The sequence below is a fragment of the Castor canadensis genome, chromosome 6, assembly GCF_047511655.1.
Source record: "Castor canadensis chromosome 6, mCasCan1.hap1v2, whole genome shotgun sequence".
NCBI lineage: Eukaryota > Metazoa > Chordata > Mammalia > Rodentia > Castoridae > Castor > Castor canadensis.
The window spans coordinates 40,098,082-40,111,870 of record NC_133391.1 but is presented as its reverse complement, the minus strand read 5'-3'; the positions used below and the strand labels follow the sequence as shown (position 1 = coordinate 40,111,870).

General features: G+C 51.4%; 1 protein-coding gene across 6 annotated transcripts in view; it reads right to left on the bottom strand.

Annotated features, from left to right (window-relative positions):
- Tspan11 (tetraspanin 11) overlaps positions 1 to 13,789 on the bottom strand; it is a 96,418-nt gene that overhangs the window by 36,391 nt on the left and 46,238 nt on the right. For all 6 annotated transcript variants that reach the window (XM_074076272.1, XM_074076269.1, XM_074076271.1 and 3 more), the window contains 2 exons: positions 2,796 to 2,870; positions 1,872 to 1,976 (listed from right to left, as the gene is read on the bottom strand). In XM_074076272.1, coding sequence (XP_073932373.1) covers positions 1,872 to 1,976; positions 2,796 to 2,870 — 180 coding nt within the window. The remainder of the gene's footprint in view (positions 1 to 1,871; positions 1,977 to 2,795; positions 2,871 to 13,789) is intronic.

The window sequence follows — 13,789 nt, the reverse complement described above, 5'->3', positions numbered from 1 at the left end:
CCCCTTGAGGGTGAACAGGGGTCCCACGTAGAACGTGATGGCACACAGAGCACACACAGAGCACACACAGAACCTGACAGTGCATATACAGCACACATAGCACTTGACAGCACACAGAGACCAGCACGGCATGTGCACTGAGTCCAATGGGAATTGTACGTTCTGTATTTCTGCATGTATGTGCTGGTGTCCTGCAACTGTTGTGTCACTTGTAAAATGGAGGACAACAAGAGAACCATGTCCAGTACCAAGCGTTGGCAGAGCCAGAGGTTAGTAAGACACACTACTGCCTCCATCCTACCTGTGTGAACTGCGGTCCGTGTGCACGCACATTATTTGCGTACATGTGGTGCCTCTTGGAGGACCCACAGCTGACCTGGCTCTGAAGCCACCACTGTCTTGGGGCTGAGTGCTGACTGTCCCCAGCATGTATGATGCCTATGCACGTCCTAATTAGCAACCTGGCTTTCGCCCTCAGCTGTCCTTTCCCATGCTTGTCCCCTCCTCAAGCTGCCATTCCTAGGCCAGCCCTGCTCCCAGCCACCTCCCTCATGGGCTCCCCTCTTCCTCCCTTGCTGTGCTCTGAGTTGCCCTACCTAGCACTGGCTTATGTCCCTGCTGTGTGCCCAGCTTTTGGACTGAGCCTCGTGGCAGGGCTTCTGTCCTACTCTGTCACACAGCTCCTCACGTGTGGAGCTCTGCTGTGTGGGGCCCAGCAGGTGCACACTTAGTTTTGGATAGCAGTGTGGGCACCAGGCCCTGGCTGAGCATGAAAGGCTGTGCATGTGTGTGTGCACCTGTGTGTACACACATTCTACTGGCCACTGTCTCAGGAAGAGACCACTTTGTGCAGCCCCAACTGGGAAGTGAGCCTGAGTCTGGTGGGAGATGGAGAGGGCACACCATTGAGCCATGATGACCTAGAACTCAGGACCCACTGACCTCTACTTCCTCTAATTGCCTGAAGTTTCCAGGTCCAAGACCAAGGCCACAGGCCTGGCATGGGGTGTTAGGGAGAAGGGGACCAGGGTGGGCAGGCAGAGCTGCCTCTGATTTTCCAAATATGGAAACTTTAGGATCTTACAGCAGCAATGGCCAATAGAACTTTTCTCAAAGAAGAAAATGTCCTAAATCTGAGCTGTGCAGTTGGGTGGCTCCTCTCCATGTGATTGCTGAGCACTTGAACCTGGCTAGCATGATGCAGGACTTGAGTTTTGCAGTTATCTTTGTGTGTAAATGGCCAAGGGTAGCTGGCGGCCGCCATATTGGAAAGCACAGGTGTGAGGGGCTCATCCCCCTGACAGCCATGACTGTGATCATGGGCCTCACTGGAAGGACTTGCTGTGTCTCTTCTTGGAAGACAGAGACCCAATCACGTCCCTCAGTGCTCTGCCTGAGGCTCCAACCAGAAAGTTCTTCAACTTCTTCCCTTGAGCTACATCTGCTGCTATGGCTTACTCTTTTGGGACCTAGCTCCCTGAGGAAGGAGAAAAGCAGCCCACAGACAGAAGGAGTCAGAGAGGTGCTTTCTGGCCTGCATCTTGGCCAGGAGATGCTGCTCTCCTCCTGGCACGGTCAGCTTCCTGCCCCAGGGGACCCAGAATGGGAAGGCAGTGGGGGTGGTTTTGGAGGAGGTGGTCAGGGAGCTGTGGTGGAGGAGGATGAAGGAAAGGAACCAGGGTTCAGAAAGCACTTCCCATGGGGGCTGGGGACAGTTACAGATATGTTCAAAATTACTGCTCGTATATCCCACGAGGTTCATGTTAGAGATGTGTCAATGGAAGCTCAGAGAGGGTGAATAACTTGCTCAGAGTCACACAGATGGGAAGAGACAGAGTCAGAATGTGAACCCGTGTCACTTGGTGGCTTACATCCTGCTGTAGACGGTCCACTGAGGCCGTGATTTCCAAGGCCCTGGGCTGCCCGTAGCTCTCGGTCAAGGTGTGGCTCAGGTGCTGCTTCAGCTCATCGCTCAGCTGAGGGGAAGCATGAAAGGGCATCAACAGAGCCCCACCACCCCAAGGCCCAGGTGTGCCTTGCCAAAGCCTCACCAGCCAGCTCAGGACACTGGGGGCTAGAGAGCTACCACAGCAGGGGTCTCAGACAGTGTCAAGGGACCCTCTATGGGGTAGAGCCAAGAATGTTCACAGGGAGGCTGTTGTAGAGACTGGGTTGACATGAGGGCAGAGCTGAAACTGATGCTGGGGAGGAGACAGTTCACAGTGTCACAGCCAGAGACACAGGGATGCCTCCTAACGCTGTGAACTGGAATTTCCATTTCAAGGTGATACTGGAGATATAGATGCTGGCTTCAAACCCTGCACAGTCATACTGTCTCTCTCAGTTCAACAACACCCTGCCCATGACCTCAAATCCCCAATTCAGAGGCCACTGGGGGCGGGGGGATGGCCCACCTCATCCTTGTCCAGGCCATGCAGGCAAGGCCCTATTCTATCTTTAGAGTCTTACGGTTCACCCCGTTCCCAGCCTTGCTCCTCCGATGTCTTTGGCCCATGGATTCCTCCTCTACCTATGCGTGGGGGTGGGTAGGGGGGATGGAGGGAGGACTCAGTGTCCCAGGAGAAACTCCCACTCCAGCCTCATGTGACACCAACAGATGTTCAGAGACTGGCCGGACCCAGTACAAGCAGACAGGATCCAGATGTGCGAGGACTATTGGGATCTGAGAATCATGACAGCCCTGTGTGTCTGCCTTAATGTCCCCTCGCACCACACACCCCAGTCCCTTGCTGGATGCTTCTTTAGAATGTAGAAAGAGGACACTATCTACTTACCTTCTGGTAGTACACATGAGCCAGGACACCTGCCACCAGCTCAACCAGGAAGATGATAAACAACAGGCAGAAATACTAGAAGCAAGGAGAGGAGATGGTCACGACCAGGGACCAGGGCACTGCTATGACAAATGTTTCCAAAGAAATGGGGGTGGTAGAGATACCTGCTGGGGACCCCAGTTTCCCCTGCCCCATCTTTCTCCTCTTCCCTGCTTTCTGGACATAACAGCTTCTGCTGGCTGCTTCCCATGAACCCCTCTGTTCCTTGAGCTGCTGGCCTCCCAGCAATCCATCCACTCATTCAATGTTGACTGAATACCTGCTGGATGCCAGGTACCAGGCACCATAGGTATGGCTCATATTTCTCTCAGAGTTATTGGTGTGGGGACAGATGCCTAAGTGGTCAAAATGCTGAGTTATAAATGTTACCACAGAATAAGCTGTAGCTATAATGGGAGTCTCCTGGTGAGAGGGGAGTTAGAGAAGGCTTCCTGGAGGTGGTGACACCTGAGTGGCCTAAGCATGAGGAGGCATTAGCCAGGTGAAGGCAGGAAGCACACTCCAGGCAGGGGGAGAGCATGTGTGAAGCCTGGACCCTGCAGAAAGTATGGGGCATTTGTGTTCAGGGAGGGGCAACAGCTGGAGAGTAGGGATGGCTGGTTGTTGCAACCAAGGTCAGGAGAAAGCAAGGATAGAGACCCAGGGAAGGTAAGACCTGTGCTGTCTTCCAGCAGTCCCAGTCGGTCCAGTCAGTGTTTGGCCCTCCTGAAGCTACCCAGGCCATTGAACTGGATATACTCTCCCTCACTCAGGAGTTCTCTGCCTTCTCATGCTCCCCAGGGCCCTCTGACCTGTGTGGCAGGACAAGGGGTGGCCTTGGCAGGGCCGGGGGAGTGGAGGGCAATTTGAAGCCAGTAAGACAGACACACATGTCAGAGGGCAGGGACTGCCATTCATCCCAGGCCTCCTGGGTGCACACCTGAGCGCCCTTCGAGATGAAGTGACCCAGCCACTGACAGCAAGGAGAATAGCATCCTGCCATCTACCCTCCCTTATCACCATTATGTGTTGTGCGTCACATGCAGGTGACAGTCCTGAAGATGTGGCTCTGTTGTGCTGTTACCCTGGGAAGTTTTGCTATGCCTGCTACTGAAGACAGGTGGATAGGGGGCTGTGTGTGGTGGGGTGGGGTGGGGGGGAGGCAGGAGGGAGACAGGGAACCACACCCTGCAACATCATGACAGGCAAAATTAGCAGAGGCTGTTTGGAGCCATCCAGCAGGCCATGTGACCCGACAGGGCCATCAGCAAGGGGAGGGTGTCAGTGGTGTGCGGAGGGTAGAGCCCCAGTGTGTTGAAGATGCCCTCAAGGGAAGCGAAGCCAGGCCTGGGGCTTAGAAGGAACCAAGGCCTGGGTGCTTGGTGAGCACACTGTTGGCTTCAGGCAGCAGCTTCTGCAGCAGGAGGCCTGCAGGTGTGTGACTCACCTGGGCGGGGGAGGCCCTGAGTCACAGTTCCTGGAAGCTGAAAGGGCTGGGCTTACTGAGGTCCTCCCACCTGGACAGCCCTGTAGCCCTGTCCCTGGCTGGACAGAGTCCCTGGGCAGTGTGGCCAGGTGCTGGAGTTTTGCCTGAGAGGGCACCAGCTCTAACCAAACACTTCCTCTCTGCCTTTCATCCTTCACCTTCCTAAGTCCTTCCAGACGCTGGGTCCAGCAGAATCATCTCAGGACTTCCATGGCAGAAGCCACAGTGCCTGCACATTTGAGATGCACAGTTCCCTCACACAGTCCATGCTGCCCAGCCTGTGAGCCTTTGCCCTTCCTGTTTCCCCACCTGGAGTTCTAGTGCCTACCTCTCCTTCTCTTCTGGCTCCACCACACCATCCTGGCTGGCAGCAATGGTCAGGTGCACATGTGCCTTGCCAGCCTGCTCCCCTGCCTGACCCAACACTGCTGGCAAGGCCTGTTCACTACCACTTGAGCCACTCCACCACCCTTTTTTGTGTTGCTCATTTTTGATACAGGGTTTTGCTTTAATGCCCAAGCCAGCCTGGACCACGATTTTCCTATTTGTGCCTCCTTGAATAGCTGGGATTACAGGCATGAGCCACCACACCTGGTTCTGATCCAGCACTTGTTGCTTGCTCCTTCCCTCTGTCCTTGGGCTACCTCTGTGACCTTGCCTCTGCCTGTCCGATTAGGCCTCTCTGGATGAACGACAGAGCTGTACCCCCTGCTCTGTCTCAGCTCCTCTGCAGCAGCAGGTATCAACCACCCATCTCCCAAAGGGCTGTGGGGACAGGGACCACACCTTAGTTTTCTCTGGCTTCCCACACAGTGCCTGGTATGGTGTTGGGCCTAGATACAAGCTCAGGAAACACCTCCCGGCCTAGAGGACTGTGTTTTCTTGGGAAGTGGGACCATGAGCCAACAGGGCTGCCTAGAGAATGCCTGCCCTATGCTGGGCAGTAGTGAAGTCTTTTTTTTGTCCCAAGGACAACACAGAACCTTAGTTACATTTCTAACATTTATAACACGGGTTCTCAGTCCGGCACAGTTTTCCCCCAGGGGCTATTTGGCAGTGTTTGGAGACATTATTTTTTTGTTCCAACTGGTAGAGAAGGTACTATGAGCTCCTAGAAGGCAAAGCTAGGGTGTTGCTGACTTTTTGCAAGGCACAGGACAGTCCCCCCACTCACCCTCTGCAAAGAATTATCTGTCCTACAACGTCAGAAGTGCCAAAGTTGAGAAAGCTGGATATACACATTTGCCTTCAGGGTTTTAGGCTGATGCTGAGTCCTGATTTGCATATCTGTCGCTGAGTACTATGAGGGGCACAAAAAAGAGTTATTACGTCTTCAGAAGCCAGAAATGGAACACGTGATCGAAGCACGTGAGGGGTTTTACCCTGTGCCTGCCTGGAAGGGCACCTCTTTGGCATGAACTTGCTCATCTTGACCCAAGCAAGGGTCAGGGTCATCTGAAGAAACCTCAGGAGTGCTGGGACCAATGTATTTACACTCTGGAAAAAAATTTGGAGGCTACTTAAAAAGCTAGACATCAATCTACCATTTGATCCAGCAATACCACTCTTGGGGATATACCCAAAAGACTGTGACACAGGTTACTCCAGAGGCACCTGCACACCCATGTTTATTGAGGCACTATTCACAATAGCCAAGTTATGGAAACAGCCAAGATGCCCCACCACTGACGAATGGATTAAGAAAATGTGGTATCTATACACAATGGAATTCTATGCAGCCATGAAGAAGAACGAAATGTTATCATTCGCTGGTAAATGGATGGAATTGGAGAACATCATTCTGAGTGAGGTTAGCCTGGCCCAAAAGACCAAAAATCGTATGTTCTCCCTCATATGCGGACATTAGATCAAGGGCAAACACAACAATGGGATTGGACTATGAGCACATGATAAAAGCGAGCGCACACAAGGGAGGGGTGAGGATAGGTAAGACACCTAAAAAATTAGCTAGCATTTGTTGCCCTTAACGCAGAGAAACTAAAGCAGATACCTTAAAAGCAACTGAGGCCAATAGGAAAAGGGGAACAGGTACTAGAGAAAAGGTGAGATCAAAAAGAATTAACCTAGAAGGTAACACCCACGCACAGGAAATCAATGTGAGTCAATGCCCTGTATAGCTATCCTTATCTCAACCAGCAAAACCCTTTTTCCTTCCTATTATTGCTTATACTCTCTCTACAACAAAATTAGAAATAAGGGCAAAATAGTTTCTGCTGGGTATTGAGGTGGGGCGGTGGGGGGAGACGGAGGGGGCGGAGTGGGTGGTAAGGGAGGGGGTGGGGGCAGGGGGGAGAAATGACCCAAGCCTTGTATGCACATATGAATAATAAAAGAAAAAGGAAAAAAAAAAAGAAAAGGGAAGTTGAAGGGTGGAAGTTGAAGTTACTTTATATGCATAATGAAAGCCATTAAAATTGTTTAGAAAAGGTGAGAGAGGGATTAAAAAAGTAACAGGGTAAATTTAATAAAAGTACATTACATGAGTGTATGAAACTATCAAAAAAAAAAATAAAAGAAGCTATAGATTCCTTCAGTTGCCCTTAGATGGGGGTGGGGTGGGGCATGCATTGCCATGAAGTTTGTATAAGAGGGTAAGTCCCGGAGGTCTGAACAAAGTTCTGGAATCATCTTTTGCCTTCTTAAAGTTAGTTTTGGTATTGTTTTTTAGATTACTAAACTTAAGCCAAATGGCAAGAAACTCTGTGATAACGTGCAATTTGGAAGAATTACGTTTCAGTGTGAGTTAGTATTGGCTCAGGTGCGCTGCCTTGCTTCTCAGAACCTAGGAGGGAGAAGCCAAGGGCAGGCCAGGCAGTTTTCCTATAATGGGGATGGGGAGAGGCTTCCCTTGCACTAACCCTTCCTTGGCAGCAGTCCTCACTCATCCAAGCAGCCCTGTGTACCACAGTGGGGGCTCCATGGAGATGACAGCTGGCCTCTGTGAGTGCTCCCCAGGTGCCAGCCCCTCCCGTGAGCACGTCACACCATCGTCCCCAGCCTACCCCAAGATGAAGGCTGGCATTATTCCTCACATCACCTGAGCATGGGCGTCAGGCTCTTCTTATGGATGCGAGCACAGCACACGTGCCTGGGGAAGCTAAGCAGCTTGTCGAAGGTCACGTGTCAAGTTCACGGCTGAGTGGGACCGGGAAGGCCAGGTTTTTGGCACAGAACCTTGAGCTCTTACCCACTCTGTGGCACTGTCCCCACTACACAGCTGACAGATACGTGGATAAGCTTGAAGGGTGGATTCTGCATGTTAGGAAATGTGACTCTGGTGGGCACGGGGGTGACCAGTGCTTCTTCCAAGGACAGGGGGTCAGGAGAGAAGAGTCAGTGGGTGCATCATGGGAGAACAGAACCTGCCCTGCTCAGCCCCCAGCCCAACTTCCAACTCTACTCTGATTTGGGGACCAGTCTGGCACTGCCAACTCTGGGCTGTCCCCGTCCTTCCAGAAACAACTCTGTCTGATGGAAACCAGTAGTGGGAATTCCAAAGAAAGATCTTAAAGAACATTAAATGCACGTATGAAAATATCACAATGAAATCTCTCATTTCGTACAAGTAATATGTGCTTTAAAAAAAACCCCAAAGAACCCCCACTAAGAATCATCTATTTCAATATGTGCTCAGCTGGACCCAAAGCACAGAAGAAACCATTGTGTGACGCCCAGAACCGGCCTCCCCATGCTATGCATCGAAGTATTTTTTTCTTGTTAGTTGTTTAATGGAACGGTCTGGATTGGAAGCAAAATTGGATACGTTCTAAAATTATAGATCCACAAGGACGCTGGGACCACACAGCATTCTCTAAGCAAAGCCAGTGCTTCTTCTAACAAGAGTCTGCAGGAAATATGCAGAAATAGTCCTCTTTGTGACATTAAGGTGATTAATTAGAAATAGAGTCTTTGCGTGAACTCACACTGCTTGGGGCCCACAGAACCCCTGGCAATTCTGTGACATATTCACAGGAGTGTAGGGGACAGGGCAGCTCAGCACCAGCTGGTGCCATCTTTGCAGTAAGTTTAAGGAACTTTATAAAATTGGAACTTCAGACTTAATTCTGCCACAAAGAAGGCAGCTTCGCAGAAACATTTGTCTTCTGTCTGCCCCTGTTCTGCATGATTAGAGGGAGAAGCTTGCGAAGATGGCTGCGAAGTCACAGTCTGACATCAAGGCTTGGGGTCCAGGTGGCCTGGGATGGGGCGAGGATCTCTTGAAGCCTAGTCTCAGAGCAGCGTGCAACAAAGGGCAGAATCAAAATACAGTCAAGGTCAAGTCTCAGGAAGAAGGGCCCAGCCCCAGGCTCCCAGTGGCTGAAGCAGGCAGAGGGAGGGCTAAACAAGAAAAGACCCAGCCAGCTGTTTAAGTGGCAATGACCTTAGGGTAAATTATTTTCTGGCAATTAACCACCAGCTGGAGGCAGTCAGCTATTTGTGCAGGAGAGAGAGAATGGGGATTTGATAGCCTCAAGAGATTCCTGTAACAAGATGTCACTGTTGGAAGGACGAAGGTGACCTCTACCCCTCCTGGCATCAGCCCAGGGTTCTCAGGCCAGGCTGACCGGCCACAGCCATACTGGAATTTGGGCCTCAGCCATTGCAGCTAGGGGGTGGTCTACTGTGAGGTCATGAGTCTGAGCTGGCCTGTGCTATCCAGGTCTGCCGAGGGGTGGGGTACAGAGAAGAGGACCAGGGCTGGGCCCCCGGACAGCTGGCTGACTGAGTGAGGGGAGGCTGGAGGAGGGCAGGGAGGGGACTACATGGGCCCTGAGGAGAGAGGAGGTATTGCAGAGACACATGAAGAAAATGCCATGGAAACTATCCAGAGTCCAAGTCTAAATGTTGGGGTCCAAAAGGATGACATGGCGGGGGGGTGTTCATGGAAGGAGAACACAGTTCCAGCAACAGAAGCTGAAGACAGGTGCCCACTGGATCTCAAGCAGGGACCATTTGGGGTTCAATATGAGAGGGTTGAGGGAGAGTAGGTGGTAGTGTCTGGCCAGTTGGCTGTAGAGTGGGAACCAGGTGCCTGGACATGCAGCCCAGAGAACGGAACACAGAGGACTCAGGCATGGGATGTGACTGATGAGTGCCTCCTACCAGCCTCCTGGAAGGGCTTAAACATTCCTGCTGGCTGTTGTCTTGTAGGCTGGCAGAGAGATGATGCTGCCTGAGGGCACCTATGTGCCTAGTGGGGAAAGAAGGAACTGGGCAATGGTGAGGGTAGCACAGGGGATCGCACATGGGATGGCTGATGGGGTCCCTTGTTGTGATAACTGTAAGACAAGACTAGTGATGGGGGGAAGGGAAGACTGAGGAGGAGAAATTTCTAGCAAGAGAGAGGAGATGCCAGCATCAGGGTACAGGCAGGCTGGAGATGAGGAAAAGTCCCAGGGCTCAAAGTTCAAAGCTACACAGGAATTTAAACACCTCTGAAGTTCTTTACCTTCAGTGCTGGTGACCTGTGTTCCTCACTGGACCCAGAGCCAAGACCCACCTTACAGTAGGCCTTCTTCCCCCTCTTCTCACTGTACCTGTGTCTAGCTGAGTAGGCCAGGCTCAAAATGAACTAGAAATGTTTGAGAAGGTCAATGGACCACGCAGCCCCACCCATGTAATACAGAGCACAAGTTGCAGAAAGCTGTAGGGGAGGTGGTGGAGGAAATTAATCAGGTGTAGAAACCACTTGTATAAAAAAATGCTGCTGCAGTGGCTGTGATCAGGACTGGCTCCTGGGTCTACATTTCAGCAAATTCTAAGCACTGACTTTAGTATGGGACAGGCTTAGTGTTTCATGCCTGTAATCCCAGCTATGAGGGAGGCTGAAGGTTGGGGATTGTGGATCCCGGACAGCCTGGGCAAAAATGCTAGACCCTATTTGAAAAATAACTAAAACAAAAGGGCCGAGGCATGGCTCAAGTCGTAGAGCACCTGCCTAGCAAGGGCAAGGCTCTGAGTTCAAACCCCAGTGCCGAGTGTCCACATGGAGGCTTCCCCACAACCAGGGCCACAATCTAGCATGAAGGGGACATGTCCAGATACCTGCTACCATCATTCATCTCCTGTCCCAGGGTGCAAGAGCCCGCAACTCCAAGGCCTGCAGTCGTGGATCAGAAACTGGGAGACAGATGCTCCTCCCCCTGCTTTTGCCTCTACAGGAGGAACACAGACTCACTCTGCGGAGTAGAGCTGTATGGGTGGGCGTGGGTTGCCCCCACCGACCACCGCTGTGAGACCAGCAGGGGGAGAGCTGGTGGTCTAACTGTTCCAATCAAGGAGGTGCAATGTCACTGGAAGGAAGATGCATGTGTGTACACACAGACTTCCCAACTATTTGCTGAAGAGTGATCTGTTGCTCAGATCATCTTTTGTGGGGCTCCCCTGTACCCCGGCTCATGGGGGAATCAGGGTCTGACTGCCTAGTTAGGGCAGAGAGACTCTTTTATGTCTCTTTTTTTAATAGGGTCAGGTCTAGGAACCATAATGGCAGGAAAGACAGCATATAGTCTTCAAACACACTCTTGGATTTGGGATACAAACAAGCTGTTACCAACCCCCTTCCTCGCACACGCAGACATACGACACACACACACAATCCTCCTTTTCAGCCCTGTTCTGAGGCTTGCTCAGGGCCCAGCTGGCGTGGGGAGGTCACTCACAGGTCCCCTTTGGGCCTATCCTGACCAGGCCACAGGGGCCGACTCTGCCCCACCACCAGCACCCAAAGGTGCTCTTCCACCTTGGGGTGGATTGGGACAGGCAGCCAGGAAACCACCCTCCCAGCAATCACCTCAGTGCTCCGTGTTTCATTTGGAAAGAGGCCAGGGGGCCCTGTGTGGGAGGCATGGAGGTGGAGAGGGCCAAAGCCCACCTGGCACAGCCTGAAACGCTCTGCCTAAAACAAGACTCCCTGTGGCTAAGGAGGGGACTGGAGCGTGGACTGAACGGCCTGGAAGTGCCTTTCACTCAGCTCTGAGTAAGGCCAGCAGAGAGGGGCTGGTGGAAGAATGGCGGCCCACATTCCAGCAGCAGCTATGTGGTTGTCCTGGCTCCAGATCAGAGTCCATCTCAGGCAAGGCAGAGCACAGGCTGACTCTGAGCCTCTATGAGCCATAGCAAGGCTGGCTCTTGGGAACATCAGTCTCCTGTTTCCAGAAGAGCCCAAGTAGAGGCCGTGTTGTCCATTTCCTGTCTCCCCCCACAGTGAGAGTGCTGGGGAAGGGCTCTTTCACGCTGTTGGAAGGATGCAGCGGACTCCAAAGCCCTGGCCCCAAAACCTTGGCTGTAGCATCTGACTCTTTGGGACTTACTGGGCAAACTGAAGTGCCATCAGAGTAGGCAAGGACCCTCTGCAGCTGGGTGGAGTGTGGAGCCAGAGAGTAACAAGACATGGAGAGGTCACAGTCACTCAGGGGTACGGGCACCTGGCTTCCGCCAAACTTCCTCCCATTACCAGCTTCTTTGGGAATTGTGGGCTCACCCAGGCTGAGGACCCTGGGGATAATGGCTCTAGAAATAACTCTTCCACTTGGGAGGCAGAGATCAAGAGGATCAAAGTTGGAGGCCAAGCTGAGCAAAAAGTTCATGAGACCTCATCTCAACAAACAAGTCAGGTGGGTGATGTGCACCTGTCAGCCCAGCTACATTAGGACTGTGGTCTGAGACCTGCCCAGAGGAAAAAGTGAGAGACCCTACCTGAAAATTAACCTAAAGCAAAAAGACCTGGCAGAGTGGCTTAAGTGGTAAGGAGTCTACCTAGCAAGTGTGAGGCCCTGAGTTCAAGTCCCAGTACCCCCTCCATAAAAAAGAATGACTCTTGGTAATTTAGGTTTCTTCTCAAAGAAGGTTGCGATGGTGACATAAATCTTAATTACAGCCACACTTTTATGATCTTTACATCGTTTGGTGACTCGGTTCCTAAGACCTTAAAATGCCTCTTCATTATTCCCACTCTTCATCTCCTATAAAGATGGGGACACTGAGGTGACAAGGAGAGGCTGAGTGACTTACCTGCGGTCCCAAAGCAAGACATGGTTACCCTCAATTCTAGACCCTAATATCCTGGTTAACTAAGTCTTAGGTGCCCCGGATAGAAATGCTGCAGTTCTGGGTCCCCTCATTTGCAGACTGGTTTTTAGAACTTCTTATTTTTTCATTTGTTCCCCTAAGAATAAAAGAGCTCCCGACAAAGACCCAGTTTAGTCTGAACCATCCATCGTGATCTTCATTTGGCTGAAGATGTAAAAGTTTGCAGAGTCCATATTCAAAACTCTAAAAATAGCCTTTTTTTTTTTTTGATCTGGGTGGCATTGGTCCTGGTCATTGCCCTTGGCTCAGATGGCCTGAATTATCTGCCTCTCTCTTGCAGCCTTAGCTAAAAAAATCTAGCGTGAATAATTTAAGGCTTGTTCCCTTTCCCCTTCTGCAGATTTCTGGTGCCAAACTGATTGTCCCTTCGACACTCACAAAGATGGGCTATTCCTGTCCTGATGAGCATTCCTTCTTAGTTAGGAGAGTGACTTTGAGGGGCTGTAGATGTGCCAGGATGAAGGGCTCAGGTTGGATGGACAGCATGACAGGTGTAAGCTGATGGCCCCATCTGGGTTTTCCCTGAGAACTTTGGATGCCAGCCTCCCCCCTTCTTCCCCTTCCCCACCAATCCAGGTGGGATGCACACTGCTCGGCTGCCTGGTCTTTCATCTTCCTCTTTTCTCTTTGGAGACCACTTTGCATAGAGCTAGACTCACTGCCTTTCTCCTTGGGAGCATCCCTCAGTCTTTGCCTGATTAAAGATTTCAAAAGGAAGTTAGAGACAGAGGGGGGAAAATGAAATAAAGCCAAAAAGCAATCTCCAGGAACCACAGAATGCTTTGGAAGCATTTAAAGTACTGTCACCGCACTGTTTGACTGTAATGGGAGCCTGGGTCTTAAAACTCCAGCAAGGTTTGCCAGGAACCTTCTTGGTAAAAGAATCTTGAGCTTGATGGTTCAGTGCTAGGGAGCCAAGAAATGGGTCACTCAGGGTCCTCTGTAATCCCTTGGCCTGTCCTTGGACTGGCTCCATCACTTTTTCTTCCTTCTCTTCCTCTTCTTTCTTCTTTCTCTTCTTTTTTTTTTTTGGTGATACTGGGATTTGAACTCAGGGCCCTGGCTTCTAGGCAGGTGCTCTAACACTTGAACCACACCCCAGCCCTTTTCACTTTAGTTATTCTTCAGATAGGGCTTCACGTTTTGCCTGGGGCCAGCCTTGGACCCCGATCTTCCTACCTACACATCCCATACAGCTGGAATCACAGGCATGCACCACCGTTTCTGGTTGTGGGGGGGGGTTGCTAATATTTTTTTGCTAGGACTGGCCTTGAAGTGTAATCCTCCCAATCTCTACGTCCTGAGCAGCTGGGATTGCAGCTGAGAGCCACCATACCCACACTCTATCAGTTTCTTT